General features: G+C 42.2%; 1 protein-coding gene across 5 annotated transcripts in view; it reads right to left on the minus strand.

Annotated features, from left to right (window-relative positions):
- The window catches only part of carmil3 (capping protein regulator and myosin 1 linker 3), an 86540-nt gene that overhangs the window by 46735 nt on the left and 24860 nt on the right, over positions 1-14945 (minus strand). For all 5 annotated transcript variants that reach the window (XM_087178144.1, XM_023421925.2, XM_023421924.2 and 2 more), the window contains exons 9-13: positions 10857-10932; positions 9697-9785; positions 7439-7533; positions 5840-5926; positions 1274-1383 (exon numbers count right to left, since the gene is read on the minus strand). In XM_087178144.1, coding sequence (XP_087034270.1) covers positions 1274-1383; positions 5840-5926; positions 7439-7533; positions 9697-9785; positions 10857-10932 — 457 coding nt within the window. The remainder of the gene's footprint in view (positions 1-1273; positions 1384-5839; positions 5927-7438; positions 7534-9696; positions 9786-10856; positions 10933-14945) is intronic.

Raw genomic sequence — 14945 nt, forward strand, 5'->3', positions numbered from 1 at the left:
CTGACATCTGAGCTACAGTTTGCCACAAGGCACATGGGAAACTTTGAAGTCAGGTAGAAGAAGCCTCAGTGATCTGATGAGACCATAACTGAGCTTTCTGGCCATCAGACATAACGATAAACATAACATAACATCCCCAGTGTGAACTATAGTGGAGGCGGCATCATACTGTAGGGATACAGTAAAGATATTGTTGCAGAAACAAGCCCAAGCATGAAGCCAAAGCTACAGAAGAACGGCTTGAAATCAGCAGCGTTAATGTAGTGGAGCTGCCGAGAATCAATCCAAAGCAGAATCTGTGGCCCGATTGGAAAATGCAGTTTGCTCACGATTCCCAAACACCCCGTCAGCGCGTGAGCAGCTGTACAAAGAAGAATGGGTAAATATTTATGCAAACATGTAGTTTTATGATTCATTGAGTTTGTCACTTTGTCAAAATCTGTTTTCACTTCGACATTTAAGGCTCTTTTTCTGGTGACATTAAGTCCGTTCATTCATTCTTTTTTCATTCCTTCATTAGCCACACCAACTATCCAGAGCTGGAGCCGATCCCAGCCGACACTGGGTGAGGAAGGGCTTCACCCTGCACAGGTTGCCAGTCTATCACAAGGCTGAAATACAGAGAGCAAACACCCATTAACACCTACGGGTAATTTAGAGTCGCCAATTAACCTGCGTGTCTTTGGTTTGTGGGAGGAAGCTGGAGAACCAGGAGGGAACCCACACAGGCAAACACAAAGAAAAGGCCCAAGCCAACCCAGCAGGTTCAAAACCAGAACCTTCTTGCTGTGAGGCGACAGTGCTGACCACTGTACCGGCGTGCCGCCCGACATTAAATCCCCTTTTGATTAAATGTTGTAAAACCACTTTGTGGAAGCTAATGGGGATCCAAATAAAGAAACAAAGGTTTCCACTCCAGGTTATAACCCAATTTCAAGAAAGTTGTGAAAAGTAAATGCTAATTAATGCATGTTTCTATCCACTTCCGTCATTTAAATATAACGAGTTGGGAGCATTGTGATAATGAGTCAGGTGCCGTTAAACAACTGCAGAAGAAGAGGATGCAAGAGATGAAATAATTACAAGTGGCCAGTCCAAACGTCAAATGATGGAGAGCCATGTAGAAAATGTGATGGCATGTGTGTGTGGTTCATGTATTAATGCGAGGAAGGTTATAGTCTCATTACTGATCACTCAAGACATAAACAAATTCCAGGAGGGTGAATCCTTTTCATAGACGCTGATACTGTGTTTTTGAATGTGTGTTCCTCACTGTGGCGTCCTCTCCGGACAGAACCCCAGGGTTTTTGCTCAGGTCCAGGTGCAGCAGAGAGTTGGAGTAGTCATCACTTGAACATAACGCCTGCGACAGAGACACAACACCTAAATGGGGGGGGGGCGACAGAGGAGGAAGAACAAAACAAGTTATATTCATCCTTGAGTCATTTAATCACCTTATAATCAGCCTGTTTTTTTCAGTGGGACAATTTATTGCTCTGGACGTGACTTATTAGCGACTAATGAATACAAAACTACATAATGGAGGAGGGTGAGCAGGCTCTGTGGTACAAATATAATTGCGGAGAGACTGGTGAGCTCAGGCTAGTGTGAGAAGAGCTTTTTGGAGGAAGCCAGAAACGTTTTTTCCGCCTATCCCAGGATCCGAGTGCACCCCCTGAAATGCAAAAACAAAAAAAGAAAACCCATTTTCTCAAATCAGATCACTTCGCAATTACACCCACGGGCCTGAAGGAGCCCCTCATTAAAATCCTCACCCTGCAACACTGACGCAAAGCACAGCACGCCGCGGCAAGCCGAGGATTAAATATAGACCCAACGACAACAACAACAACACGGGAGGAACATCTATCAGCAGCGACGAGTAAAACAAAAAGTCTAACAACCGCCATTACTCTGCGTGCTGTTCACTCTACCATATGTCCTCCATTACAGCCAGCAGTTGCAGGAAGTGCGTTTCTCCCTGTTCTTTAGAACTGGGAGCCAGCTCCCGCATGTGCCGCTCTGAAGCTGGCAAGGCACTAAGCTCTTCATCCCTAATTTGTAGCGATTAGGAGCGAAATGAGGGGAAGAGGGGACAGGGTGTCTAATCCTCCCCCCCTACCCTCCCCTCCCCTCCCTCCCCCTACATGTATCTATCAGCTGCTCGATTCTTCTGAAAGTGGAGACTTTTTTCGAAGCCATCCGGTCTGTGTGACAGTGTCAAGTGTGTGTGTGTGTGTGTGTGTGTGTGTGTGTGTGTGTGTGTGGGAGCAGGAGGTGTGAAAACATGCAAGATGTATCTTGCCTGTGTGTGTACGTGCTTGTGTCGGCATATGTGTAGGTGTTTTAGAGACAGAAGACAGAGGGAGGGGAGTGAACAGGGGGAGAGAGAGAGAGAGCGAGAGAGAGAGAGAGATGGATCTATAAATATTCAACAAAGAATGCCCAGCCCCTGCAAAGTCATACCAGCACCCACCCATTCAAGGTCAGCACCATCACTGCATTCCTCGCCGAATCACTGCCTTTGTAAAAATCACACCTCTTGTGGTTTTCCCATTCATAACATAGACTGGCAGGGTACGAAGGTCATTGTCTGTGGCAAATATATGCAGTGCATTCAGAGAGTGTTCAGACCACTTCACTTTTTGTTGCAGCTTTTCGTTTTTTTCCCTTCTCCCTCATCAATCTACATTTTCACAAAGTGAAAACAGAACAAAAACAAAAAGGAAAAACTGAAACATCACATTGATAAAAGTATTCAGACACCTTGCTCTGGGACTTAGTTGAAGCATCTTTGACCGAAAATACACCCTTCAATTTTCTTGGGTATGACTCAAACAGCTTTGCACACCTGGATTTGGGGGAATTTTCTGCCACTCTTCTCTGCAGATCCTCTTAGGCTCTGTCTGGTTCGGTTGGGGACCGTCTCCGGAGATGTTCGGCTGGGTTCAAGTCGGGGCTCTGACTGGGCCACTCAAAGAGAGTCACAGAGTTGGGCCTAAGCCACTCTTGCGTTGCCTTGGCTCTGTGCATATAGGATCTTTGTCCTGTTGACTGTGAAGCCCAGTCTGAAGTCCCGAGCACTCTGGATCAGGTTTTCATTAAGGATATATGTGTAAAGCTTTCCCTCTGCAGAGAGCTCTGTGCAGTGGTGTGATACCAACCATCTCATTCTAAATGTGAGAAAAACCGAGGAGAGGGTTCTGGACCCCAGGTCAGAGGGGGATCGCAGTCCAGTGGTTATACATGATGATGTGATTATACTTCCTACTCAGACTCAGGGTGTACAGCGGTGGAACAGAGGAATATGTTCTTATTCTACCCGGCTGTATTAGGGAGCAGTCAGCTATGGGATGTCATCATGCTAAAGCAATCTCAGTGTACACTTAAAAGCTTGCTGTCTGGTTCAGCATGCAGTGAAGGTTATGGGGAGAGATGAACCAGTCCTTCCAATAAGATAACTATATAAAAGGAGCCTGTACTCGGGCAAGCACAGAGAATATTGTCCGACCCATCTGATGTTCTCCATGAGTAAGAGCTCTTCCCTCTGGCAGACGATACAGAGAACCACAATGTAAACCCGACTGTTTTAAAAACTCATTTGTGCCAACCTCAATTAAAATTTTAAATAATGCTGCCTGATGCTGCAGGGGTTGTGCGCTAGCTTCATGGTGTTCTTATCACTTTATCACTGGTTGTGTAATATGTGCAATATGTGTGATATTACACACACAGTGTGTGTAATGTGTAATTTGTGGCAGTGATTTGCTACAGTATGTGCCGCTTCGTTTATATGTTGTTTGTTATTTGTTTTACATTACTATGGAGGCAGTTACGTGTGAGTACAAAGACACATTTTCCCGTGGGGACAATAAAGTGTATCTTGTCAAATCTGTCAAACCTGCTGCTGAAAAACGCCCCCCCACAGCAGATGCTGCCACCATCATGCTTCACCGTAGGGATGGTGCTGGGCAGGAGATGAGGCGGTGCCAGGTTTTCTCCAGACATGATGTTTAGAATTGAGGCCAAACAATTCAAGTTTCTCCATCTCCACACAGGATCTCTGCAGCTCAGCCACAGTGACCACCAAGGCCCTTCTCCTCGATTGCTCAGTTTGGCTGTGCAGCCAGCTTCTGGAAGGCTCCTGGTTGTTCCATACTACCTCCATTAAAGAAGGTAGTATGGAACAAGGCTCTGCTTCAGTGCAGCAGAATTTTTTCTTGTGTCCTTCACCAGATTTGCACCTCAACAGAAACCTGTCTGTGAGCTCTGCAGGCAGGTCTTTTGACCCCATGGCTTGGTTTTCACTCTGATATGCAGTGTCAGCTGTGAGACTTTAGACTGATGTGTTTGCCCTTACAAATCATGCCCAATCAAGGTGTAGAAACATCTCAAAGATGATCAAGAGAAATGGGAAGCTCCTGAGCTCATTGCAAAGGATCTGAATATCTATATCAATGTGATATTCCAGTTTCTCCTTTTTAATACATTTGCAAATATTTCTAAAATGTTTTCACACTGTCATTATGGAGTATTGAGTGTAGAATGAAGGGGGAAAAACAAAAATCTAACATAAGGCTGCAGAAGCAGAGTATAACACCAACTTTCAGCCTTATAATTACATTCAAATCCTCCTCATCCATGCTGCCCAACAAAGGCAGAGAGCAGTAACTGCAGAGGCAGAGGAGTTGAGATACAAGGGTTTAGTGTTTTCAAGCTGGTCAGAAAAAGTAACAGAGAGAACCCCCCCCCCCCAACATACTGATGAACCAACACCACAACTAGAAGAAAGATGATACTACCTTTAGATAATCTAAACAGAACGTTATCTTTCAGTTTTCTTATCCGCTTTAACTATAAACTATTTAAGAAAGTAAACTTTTTTCATTATTCACAGCCCATAGTTCTGGGTAAATAATGAATCCCTGTTTAGCTATGTCTGTCTGCTATTAATATGCAAGCAAATAGCTAGCATCCACTAGCATCAAATGGTACAATAGTTACTGCTACTCTGCTATGCTAGTTAGCTTTAGCTGGGTTTATTTTCCCTCAACGTTACTACCAAACCAGAGTGCAGTTACTGTGGTTTGTTTTCTAGCTTTTTTATGTAGTTACTGCTAATTTTATATGCCGTTTCACAAATTTAATCTTCCGTGGCATAAAAGTTATTCATATGGTAAACATAGACCAGATATCAGAAATTCAGATTTAGTTCTTTCACTCAGTTTTGACCAAATTTGTAGTTACTGTCTTTTGCCTTCGGAGGGCAGCATACTACTCTTCTGCAACTCATATAAGCTAAATCAGATAAAAATAATCATAACCCATTAATGCTATAAAAAGAATTAAAAAATGCATTGAAATATGTTATAATGATCAAAATACCATAAGGATAAGGCTGTTAATGTATGGATTTACATCTGTATCAATGTTATCTTTTGAATCTGCTGTAATGCTGCAGGATGGCGCTACTCTGCAGGATAAAAGCAACAGAACTGGGACACTGCACTAATGCCTTTGTAGGATTTTAGGGGGAAAACAGATCAACTACTTATGATTCTGGCCTGATTATCATGTGGTAGATGGATCCTACTGTACATGCACGGGTGTGTTGATCTGTGTGAGGAAATGCCAGCCCAAACGAAACTGCATATGTGGCAGCATTGTGGTTTGTGAGACTTTTTACAGCAAGCTTCCACTCTGCTGAGGCGTCTTTGAGCAAGACACACAGTTTTGCACCAGCTCCAAAATTTAATTGAACATTTATTGTGTGTGTGTGTGTGTTTGTGTGAAGTGTCAGCCACTAGGGGCTGCTGTGTCTCAGAGGAGCAACTCCTACCCTTGGAGGACAGGGAGGTCTTTGAGAGGTTGAGGAGGCGCAGTCCCTTGTTGAGGCGACACACCTGTTGAATCAGGTTGGAGACTCCTGGTATGAGAGGAGAGGAGAAAAAATAAAAGCTTAATTTAATCACACATATCTACCTATCTAAAGCCAAAATGAATAATTAATATTAATTCCAACCAATCAAATGTGAATTTTTGCTGGTTTTGTGAAGTGAAACCGTTGGATTTTGGAATATTAGTTGGATAAAATGAGCAATTTGAAGACTATGTTGGGACATGTTGATGGACATTTTGTATTGTTTTCTGTTATTTAAAGAACCAAATGCTGAAATCACTTAATCAAGAAAATAACCGACAGATTAATCTACAATGAAAATAATTGATGCTTACAGCACTACACCCATCCCCTGCTGAAGAGTTATGACTACGACAGCAAATCAGCCCACACACAGCTTTGTCACATAACAATGAAATGCTCTGTGGCAAATTCACCTCCTTCAAAACATACACAGACACTAAACACACTTATAACCCACATGCATAGCCTGCTACAGCTACAAGAACATAATACCATCATACTTCACAATCTCACTTTCTCCCACATACCCGGTGCAGAGACAAACCCATATGAATACCATATGCCAGGCTGGATTACGTAACGTACTTTCAGCTCAGCCATTTGATTAAAGAAACTGCAGCCATGATGATAATATGAAAGGCTCCGCTTTATTAAAAATGGAATTCATTGTAACGCCAAACCTCGTTTCCTGGTTCCTGCATTTTCCTGGCTTTCTCAGCTTCTATTAATGTATTCATGTACAGAGCTCTTACTTTGAAAGGCAAAGAAAAGTAAGAAAACACATTGTAACTAAACAGGCACAGCACTGAAGGTCATTCTTATTGTTATTACAGGGTTTTTTTTTCACTATTATGGTGGAAGTTAAGGCGGCAGTGCTTTTTTTTCTCTCTCCAATTACAAAAAAGTAAGTGAACACACTGTCAGTACACACAGAAACACACACATGAACACACACATACATAAAGAGAGGGTGGCAAGTGTGAGCACATAGAATTCATTGAAGTGAGTGGAAGTGACATGTGTCAGGCAGGAGGACAGAAATTAGCTAATGAGTGATATTTGCATGCAAGCACAGCCTGACCCTGACACACACATATACCCACTCATTCACTCACTCACTCAGCGCAGAAAGGTGTATAGTGGTTAATATATATCAACAGTGACTGAGGCAGACACAATTGAAAATTGCATTTCTCTATAAGTGTGTGTGTGTGTGAGAGGGAGAGAGATAGAGAGAGAGAGAGAGAGAGAAACACAAGAGGCTCAGTTTGTGTGGCAAGTTGTGGGCGAGACTGAAATATAAAAGCATTTCTCCAAAGAGGAGGACCCGTCATAGACATATAACTTGAAAGAGAAACAGATAATGAGGCTTCTGTGGGGACAGGGATTGATTTTGAATTCTTTGAAAGCAAACAAAAGCTGCAACCAAATAAAAAGCAAAAGAACAATCGGAGGTTCCCTCAGAGAGACAGCAGTAGGAGGGAGAAGGAATTCAGAGAGAGTCCAGGCCAGTACCTTGGTTGTCTAGTGTGTTATGAGCCAGGTTGAGAGAGTGAATCACAGAGGCTGGGTTCTCCGACAGAGCCGACGCCATCTTCTGCGGAAAATCCCTGGAGACAAAATGTTAAAAAGGAAAATTGAGCTTTCTATAGAATTGCTAATTCAATGCTGGTCTGCAGGACTGAGTAAATCTGCCGGACACATTTCCCTAATTCACCTTAATGCATCTGATAAAATAAATAAAACTACATATCTTAGTGACGGGTGTACGTTTTATTGTCACTGTGCAGAAATTTAAATCAATCTGAATTACGTTTTGCTGTAAAGGTAAAATGTAGAGGAAATGCATTTAAATCATAAATGACAGTAAAAGATTAGTTTTTGTTAACAGTCACCTACTGTATGGTCAGAAATGAGGGGAGGGAGAAGGGCTGGGTGGGGAACTTTCATACTTTTCTGGTATCGACCCCAATGTGTCTGAAGCAGCAAGTCACGCCATTAAAGGTCCCGTATTTTACACTTCTGTGTTTCATTTAAAGTGTTGATCCATATTATATATACGGATCTATTTGTATATGGATATATTTGTGGTTTTAAGCACCAAAAACCACCTCAATGTAGTTTTACATCTCCTCTCTCGGGCTTCTCTCTGGAGCTCTAGTAACAACAGGCCAGTCAGCCAATCAGAGGAGAGGCTCTGAGCCTCTCCTCTGATTGGCTGACTGTTTTCTGAGCGATTGAATAAAAATATAGCAGATTTCAGTTAAAACACTCAGAAAAACCAAATCCTGTAAGGCTGGATGGTGGGTCCAGGTGGGCGGGGCTTGGGGCATGGCTGAGGGCGGTGACGTTAGTTGTGACATCACAAAGTTACAGAAGTCCTGACGGCTGGTTTTAAGGTTCAGTTTCTGAATACAGGCTGTGTGGGTTTCTCTGTGCACTGAGGCTTTGATACTTTCACAGTGTTAATATAAAAGCTAGACCTGCTTTATAGTCAAACAACACATGGACATCTAACTTTATACAATATGGGACCTTTAAATCGTTGCCAGCCTGATCAGATTCTCAGTCATTAATCAGTTATTCTTTAGATTTCATTTAAAAGATTTTTTCCTGAATTAAATAATAATTTGGCTCTAATAAACCCACTGTGTGTTACCTGTCCCAGCACCAAGCAGCAAAATTACAGAATGAGAAACTAGCTAGTGAATATAAATAATTAAGCCTTTACAGTGTCAGTTATTTCCCTCAGGAGTTGGTGAAAACCAAAACAGATCTAAAAAGCAGAGTAAATATTCAAATCCTTACTCATCTGTTGGCCAGAATCCTTAACTGAAGATGAATGCCAAAGTTGCTTCAGACTGCTGGATGCATAAAAAGGCAACAGCTTGCTGACAAGGCTATAACTCACTTCTACTTCTTTTACGGTGCTATACTTTCATTTTTGTGCCCAAGAATCCCGTTTCAAGCTTACATTTATTTTGAGTATTTAAAAATCACATATCAGAGTATATTCAGAGGTAGCCTTTAAAGTCATACACTGTTTAGTAGTAGGAGTATCCTATCTCTCTGAGTATATCATACTTGTGGATTCAGCGGTTGATTGGTTTGGTGCAGTGCTTGTGGATCGCCTCTAATAAAAATCGCCCGCTCTATTGGAAGTGATTTAATACAGGGAATGTTTAAAAACTTGGTAACTTCATCATTATGGTGCAGTAAATCATCTTGCCCCGAGGCAGACAATTCATCTCAATTAATACTTAATAAGGAAACTACTCTGCTAAATGATACCAGCCCTGAATAGAGGGTGAAATGTCTTTCCAGGTAAAGCCCAAAATCTCACTAATGTTTCAGTGGAGAAACAATACACCTGCCAGCGGCAGACAGAGGGATCTTTATTGGCACTTTATTGGATGAAAGAGTGGAGGTTAAGAGAGGTGAGAGGGAAAGAAAGAGGAGGAGAGACAGAATTGGAAAGGTCAAGACAGCAGAGGAGGTGAAGAGGAGTGGGAGGGTGAGGACAAGTGGAGAGGTGAGAAAAGCTAAGGTGAAGAGGTGAGATGAGAGAGATGGAAGTGAAAAGATAGGATACAAGCAAAGGGGAAGAGGAGACGGACTAGAAAGGAAAAGGGCAAAGTAGGAGAGGTGGAGAAGTGTTTGACAGGTGACGGCGTGGGGAGAAGAAAGGGGGAGAAAATTAGATCATACAAAGGGAGGTGACAGGCAGGGCTGGTGATGATGATGATGATGAAGATAGGAGAAAGGGAACCTACGATTTGAGTCCTGCATTCTCCAGAGTGAGCTCCTCCAGACTGTTGGACTTGCTGACTGTGTGAAGAACTTGATCCACCACCTCCGACCCCTGACGGAAAACAAGTAACACATGAACTTCTGACTGAATGTTTCCAGCTCAAATGGAAGAATCAAGGCAGAGAAAGTGAACTACAACCAACAGGACTTCACAGTCGTAGGATTAGGCCATTTATAAATAAGCTCTGATAAAGGGACTGTAGATTTTACACTATTAGAGGAGTTTTATGAAATTGCTCTAAACTCACTTGCCTCCCAGAGCTTGATTTCAGATACAAAAATAAACAAAAACTTCAAAAATTCTGATGCCAGTCGTGCATTTTCTTTGTGTTAGACTACCATAAATCTTAATAACAAAGGTTTCTTTATTTCAAAATTTTACCTCTAACTGATTTGTATCATGTATATTTGTATATTTGTTTGTATCGTGCACACAAGGGCGCATAAACACTTATACTGTGTACACAGCGCCAGATTTAAAATATCAAAACTAAAATCAGCTTTGCAAATGTTTCATGACGAAGGAAATGCATTTGTCTCTTTGTTTGAGTTCAAGGACACACACAATGTGTTTTGATGGGTAACATCAAATATAAATGTAACTTTAGTTTGTTTACAAGAAAATTCCACAGAGCACCTTTAAAATTCAGAACATGTATTGAGGGGCTTTAACGATCGATATATTGAATCTCATGCCTTTCAAATTATATTTATCTGTGTGACTTTTTGAAGACTGTTTCCATGTAGTTCACATCAAATGGATATCACTAACTCTAATGCACATTATGAATATTTAATAAAGATTCACATCATCTTAAATAGGTACATAAAACTTTGCAGAGGGTAACTTGACTCTGTGTCCTCTTTTGAGCTTGCTTTTTTTTAACTTGATATTCATTTAGTATTTATGACTTGTTGACTTAGAAAATGCAAACAGATGCTACAACCATGATTTTTTTTAAACACATCAGGACAGAAGTCAATACAAACAAACAAAGGTATTCTAATAACATTCAGGCAGGCAGAGAAAACATAAGAGAAGAAAACTAAACAAAGAAAAGTGATTGATAGTCTACATCTGGCAAAAAGGTTTACAAGTAAGTAAGATAAAACAGATAGTTACAATGCGCATGTCTTTGCAGTACAGCTTGGTGAACCAGGTGTTGTATGCAATGGATGCCACAATAACCGCCAAGTCCCTGGAATGGACACACACACACACACACACATATATATTAAGAGATAAAATGCAAATCTTTAAATTAGCAACCTCCATCTGCTCAAAACCATTTGATGTCATTGATCCATAAATTCACATTATCGTAGGCCAAACTTTTTCTTTGCTCCTGCTTTGGTAAAAAGCAGTTTATCATTGTGACAGGGAGAACACTGTGGGCAGGGCTGCTTTCTAAAAGATGACTGATACTGCAGCCCCGCTGAGGAGGAGAAGCAGAGAAGAAGAAGAAGAAGAAAAAAACAGAGAGAGATGTAAGGATCGATGGCCGGGTCAGTGGATTATTCAATAAAGCCACAGTCTGATCTCAGCTACAGACCTCAAATACTGCTACATCCACTGGTACATAAACAGACACAGAGCCCACAGACAAGCCTGTGTGTGTCTGTGAGGTACAAAGAGAAAGTAAGAGAGAGAAAAGAGGGAGAGAGAGAGAGTTTTAGAATCCTCCAAGGTCCAACTACAGCCACACTGCTGCTGCACCTGCAATACATCATCTGACAAACAAGCAGCAGCACACAGAGAGAGGGGAGGCACGGAGAAAGAGAATAAGCCCAGAGAGAGGGAGAGAGGGAGATAGAGAGAGAGAGAGAAAGAAAGAAGTGCAGAGAGACGGAGGAGAAATACAAAGTGAACGAAAGAGAGAGGAGGAAAGTGTGTAATCCAGCCAGGGAGGGTCCTGTTGCCAGTAACTGCAGTAGCCAGGCCATTACAGTATATCTCAGAGGAGTAAAATGGCTACAGGCTGTGTTCCTTTTTCATTTCCATGCCAGCCATCAGACCAGTCCATTCTGACTATGTATGTGTGTGTGTGTGTGTGTGTGTGTGTGTGTGTGTGTATGTGTGTGTCTATGTGTGTGTGTCAGCAGATGATGCACATGTCAAGATTCATCATCAGCGCTGCCTGTTGATTCCTGTTTTGACAGCAGGACATGTGACTGACCTCTATGACGTCTCAGTCAGGCAGTGTGTGTTGGTGTTTTACATGTCGTCTTGTTGTTGCACACGACGACACGTCAGCACCGCGGGTCAATCTGTCCCTGTTTAGTTCTGCACACGGATCAATTCATGTCGGATTCAATGTTAAGATAAAGATCGAGATTAGCTCCGTGTTAGCATGAGGGTTAAAGATTAAATTACTTCCCCCCCCCCCCACAATAAATCAATCACCAATGGATGAATCCACAAACACAACAGCACACTGAGCATCTTCATACTGCCCATCCCCTCCCCCCCCCCCATCAACCCAGGCAAGCAAAGTATATATATTTATATATTTTACACACACACACACACACACACACACACAAACACACACACACACACACACACACACACTAAAGGATACTCCAGCAAAAAAAACTGAATAACAAAAATAAAACAGTAACTGAAAGAGCATCATATGAGCTTCATTTATGACGTACCTACTGTGGATCTCTAGAGGCTCGGTACCAGAAATTGTCCAGGTTTATTATTGGTCATTATTGTCACACAAAGCTTATACGATATATTGATATATATAGAGATGGTCCTCACAAGTACAGTCTTCTTACTGGATATATTGTATATTGTAATAATGTACACACACACACACACACACACACAAACACTGTCTGTACAATAAATAGTATATTGTGCACAAAGATCCTATTTGTCATTGTGGCCCTCTTTTATATGCATGTTGTGAATGAAGTGTTGCGAACTGGTACAAATGAAGTTTGAATTATAGTTTTGACATTTTGGGAGATACACTGTTTCCTTGCAGCGAGTTCGATGAGGAGATTGATACCATTCATGTGTTAACTACAATCAGCAGCTGGTTCCAAAGACTGGAAACCAGGGGAAACAGTTAATCCCGGCTTTTCCCTCCACCTCGAAATTCTCACAATTAACAGGGAGAGATAAGAGTTTGTCCTGAGGTGCCACTGGAGAAAACATCATGGAGTCATTCGAATCAAAGTCTCCCTTGGAGCATGAATGTGCTCAAGAGCATTTCATGGCAACAAGCTTGTTAGCTTATGAAATAGCTTGTAGGTAAAACAGTGGGAAGGTCAGGAGGTGTCCAGAATAAACAGGTTTCATCCTCTGGGGAGGATGAATATGCTCAGTAAATTTCACGGCAATCTGCCATTTAGATTTTCATATTTCTTATGAACAAATGAAATTGCTTCTTGTAGTCGTAGACAAAAGGTTAGCAGAGGTCATCGAGAACATTACTATTTACCCTGTGGGCTCTATGAATATTTATAGCACTTTATGAAAATATCTTAGCCACTGAGTGGGGCATATTCTGACCCGACTGGTGGAAGGAGAGTATAAAGGTCAGAGGGCACCGAATTCATTTTAAGTCATCTTCTGTGGACCATAAATATTAATAAGACATTTCATAGCAAACTGGCTGCTAGTTGCATCAACAAAACATCGTCACCAGTTGGAAGATGGTTGGATTTTGAAACATACGACTGTGTTGTGAAGCAGCGACTCATCGCTGCGTGACTCAGGCGCAGTCAGTGACATGTGAGGCAGATGGTGGCACTGAGCTGTGGAGCTGCTGTCCTGATTCAGTAACAGATTCAAAGTTGGGGAGAAGTTAGCCAGTGTACCAGGACTGATGTTTTTGGTTGGTGTGTGTGTATGTGTGTGTGTGTGTGTGTGTGTGTGTGTGTGTGTGTGTGTGTGTGTGTGTGTGTATAAACACAGGAGAGACTGTCAAGCCAAGAGGTGCCCTAAGAACTTCTTGGGGCGGCAAGGTGTGACATTTTCTCTCACACAAACAAACAGAAATATATGCAAACACACAATCCTTTGACTGATTCTCTCTCTCTCACTCACTCTCACACACACACACACACACACACACACTCACACTCACACTCTGCCTGTCTCTGTTGGTTCTATCTTGTCACTGCAAGTTGACACTGTGTTGTAGAGAGGAGTGTGTGTGTGTGTGTGTGTGTGTGTGTGTGTGTGTGTGTGTGTGTGCGATTCAGAAAAAGACAGGGAGAACTGAAGAAAATGAAAGGGGAGAAAAACACAGGAAGTGGATAACAAGAGAAGGAGACAGGGCCAGAGAAAAAAGGTGTCCGCTTTCAGTCAAGAGGAAAGAGCCGGTGTTTGGACGGACAGCAGTCAGCAGAAAAAGCATCGCCCTGTCGCCCGCGGTAACGCTAGACGGGCTCAATTGGGGGAGATGGAGGGAATAGAAATGTGGAAGGACAAGGATGGAAGGAAGAGAGTAATGCACCACAATCAGACTCTGACACATTGTCATGTAAGAACCCACTCAGAGATCCTTTCTCTCGTCATTTGCACACTTTCCATTTTTTTTTCTTTTTTGGTGATTATTTTGTCAAATCTGTGCTTCCTCTATTAATTTCAATTTGACACAGCCTCTCTAGAAAAGCAGGAAGAGAATATTTAGCGTTGGGTTGTGGGCTCATGGGAACAATATATTAACGGAAGATCGTTAAAAAAAAACAAAAAAGAACAGCACACGCAGGCAGCTCCCCCTGCAAAGCCTCTCTCTTTATCACACACTGTATAAAATATTGGAGGAAAAACAACAGTGATGCAGTGATTTTAGCTCTCAATATGAAAGACATTAATATATTCATGAGTTGCTGCTGCAATCATGCTTCTATGAATGGCTTTTTGATTTACCAGCAGAGCAAGGCTTCGGCCCTATGATGAGATATGCATTTTTAAGTGTGAACGTATCCTCTCCGGTCAGGACTGCTGTCGCTACACACAGGAAAAGTAGAGAGATTCCATAGGCCTCAGGGTTTTCTCAGGACAAAACATTCCTCAAACAAAAGACAAGTAAGCCAGGCTGAATTCTCCATTTGCATGTGTCAGCTGCCAAATCTTTTCATGAACGGCAGCGCTGGAACGACAAGCACACTCTTCCTCAGTGCATCTAGGAAAGGAAACGGGGGACTTAAATAAAGCAGTGGGGGGGTGGGGGGGGGCGGGGGGGGG

Source organism: Seriola lalandi, unplaced genomic scaffold (genome assembly GCF_002814215.2).
Source record: "Seriola lalandi dorsalis isolate HSWRI2012SDOR001 ecotype SW California unplaced genomic scaffold, Sedor1 jcf7180002054677, whole genome shotgun sequence".
NCBI lineage: Eukaryota > Metazoa > Chordata > Actinopteri > Carangiformes > Carangidae > Seriola > Seriola lalandi.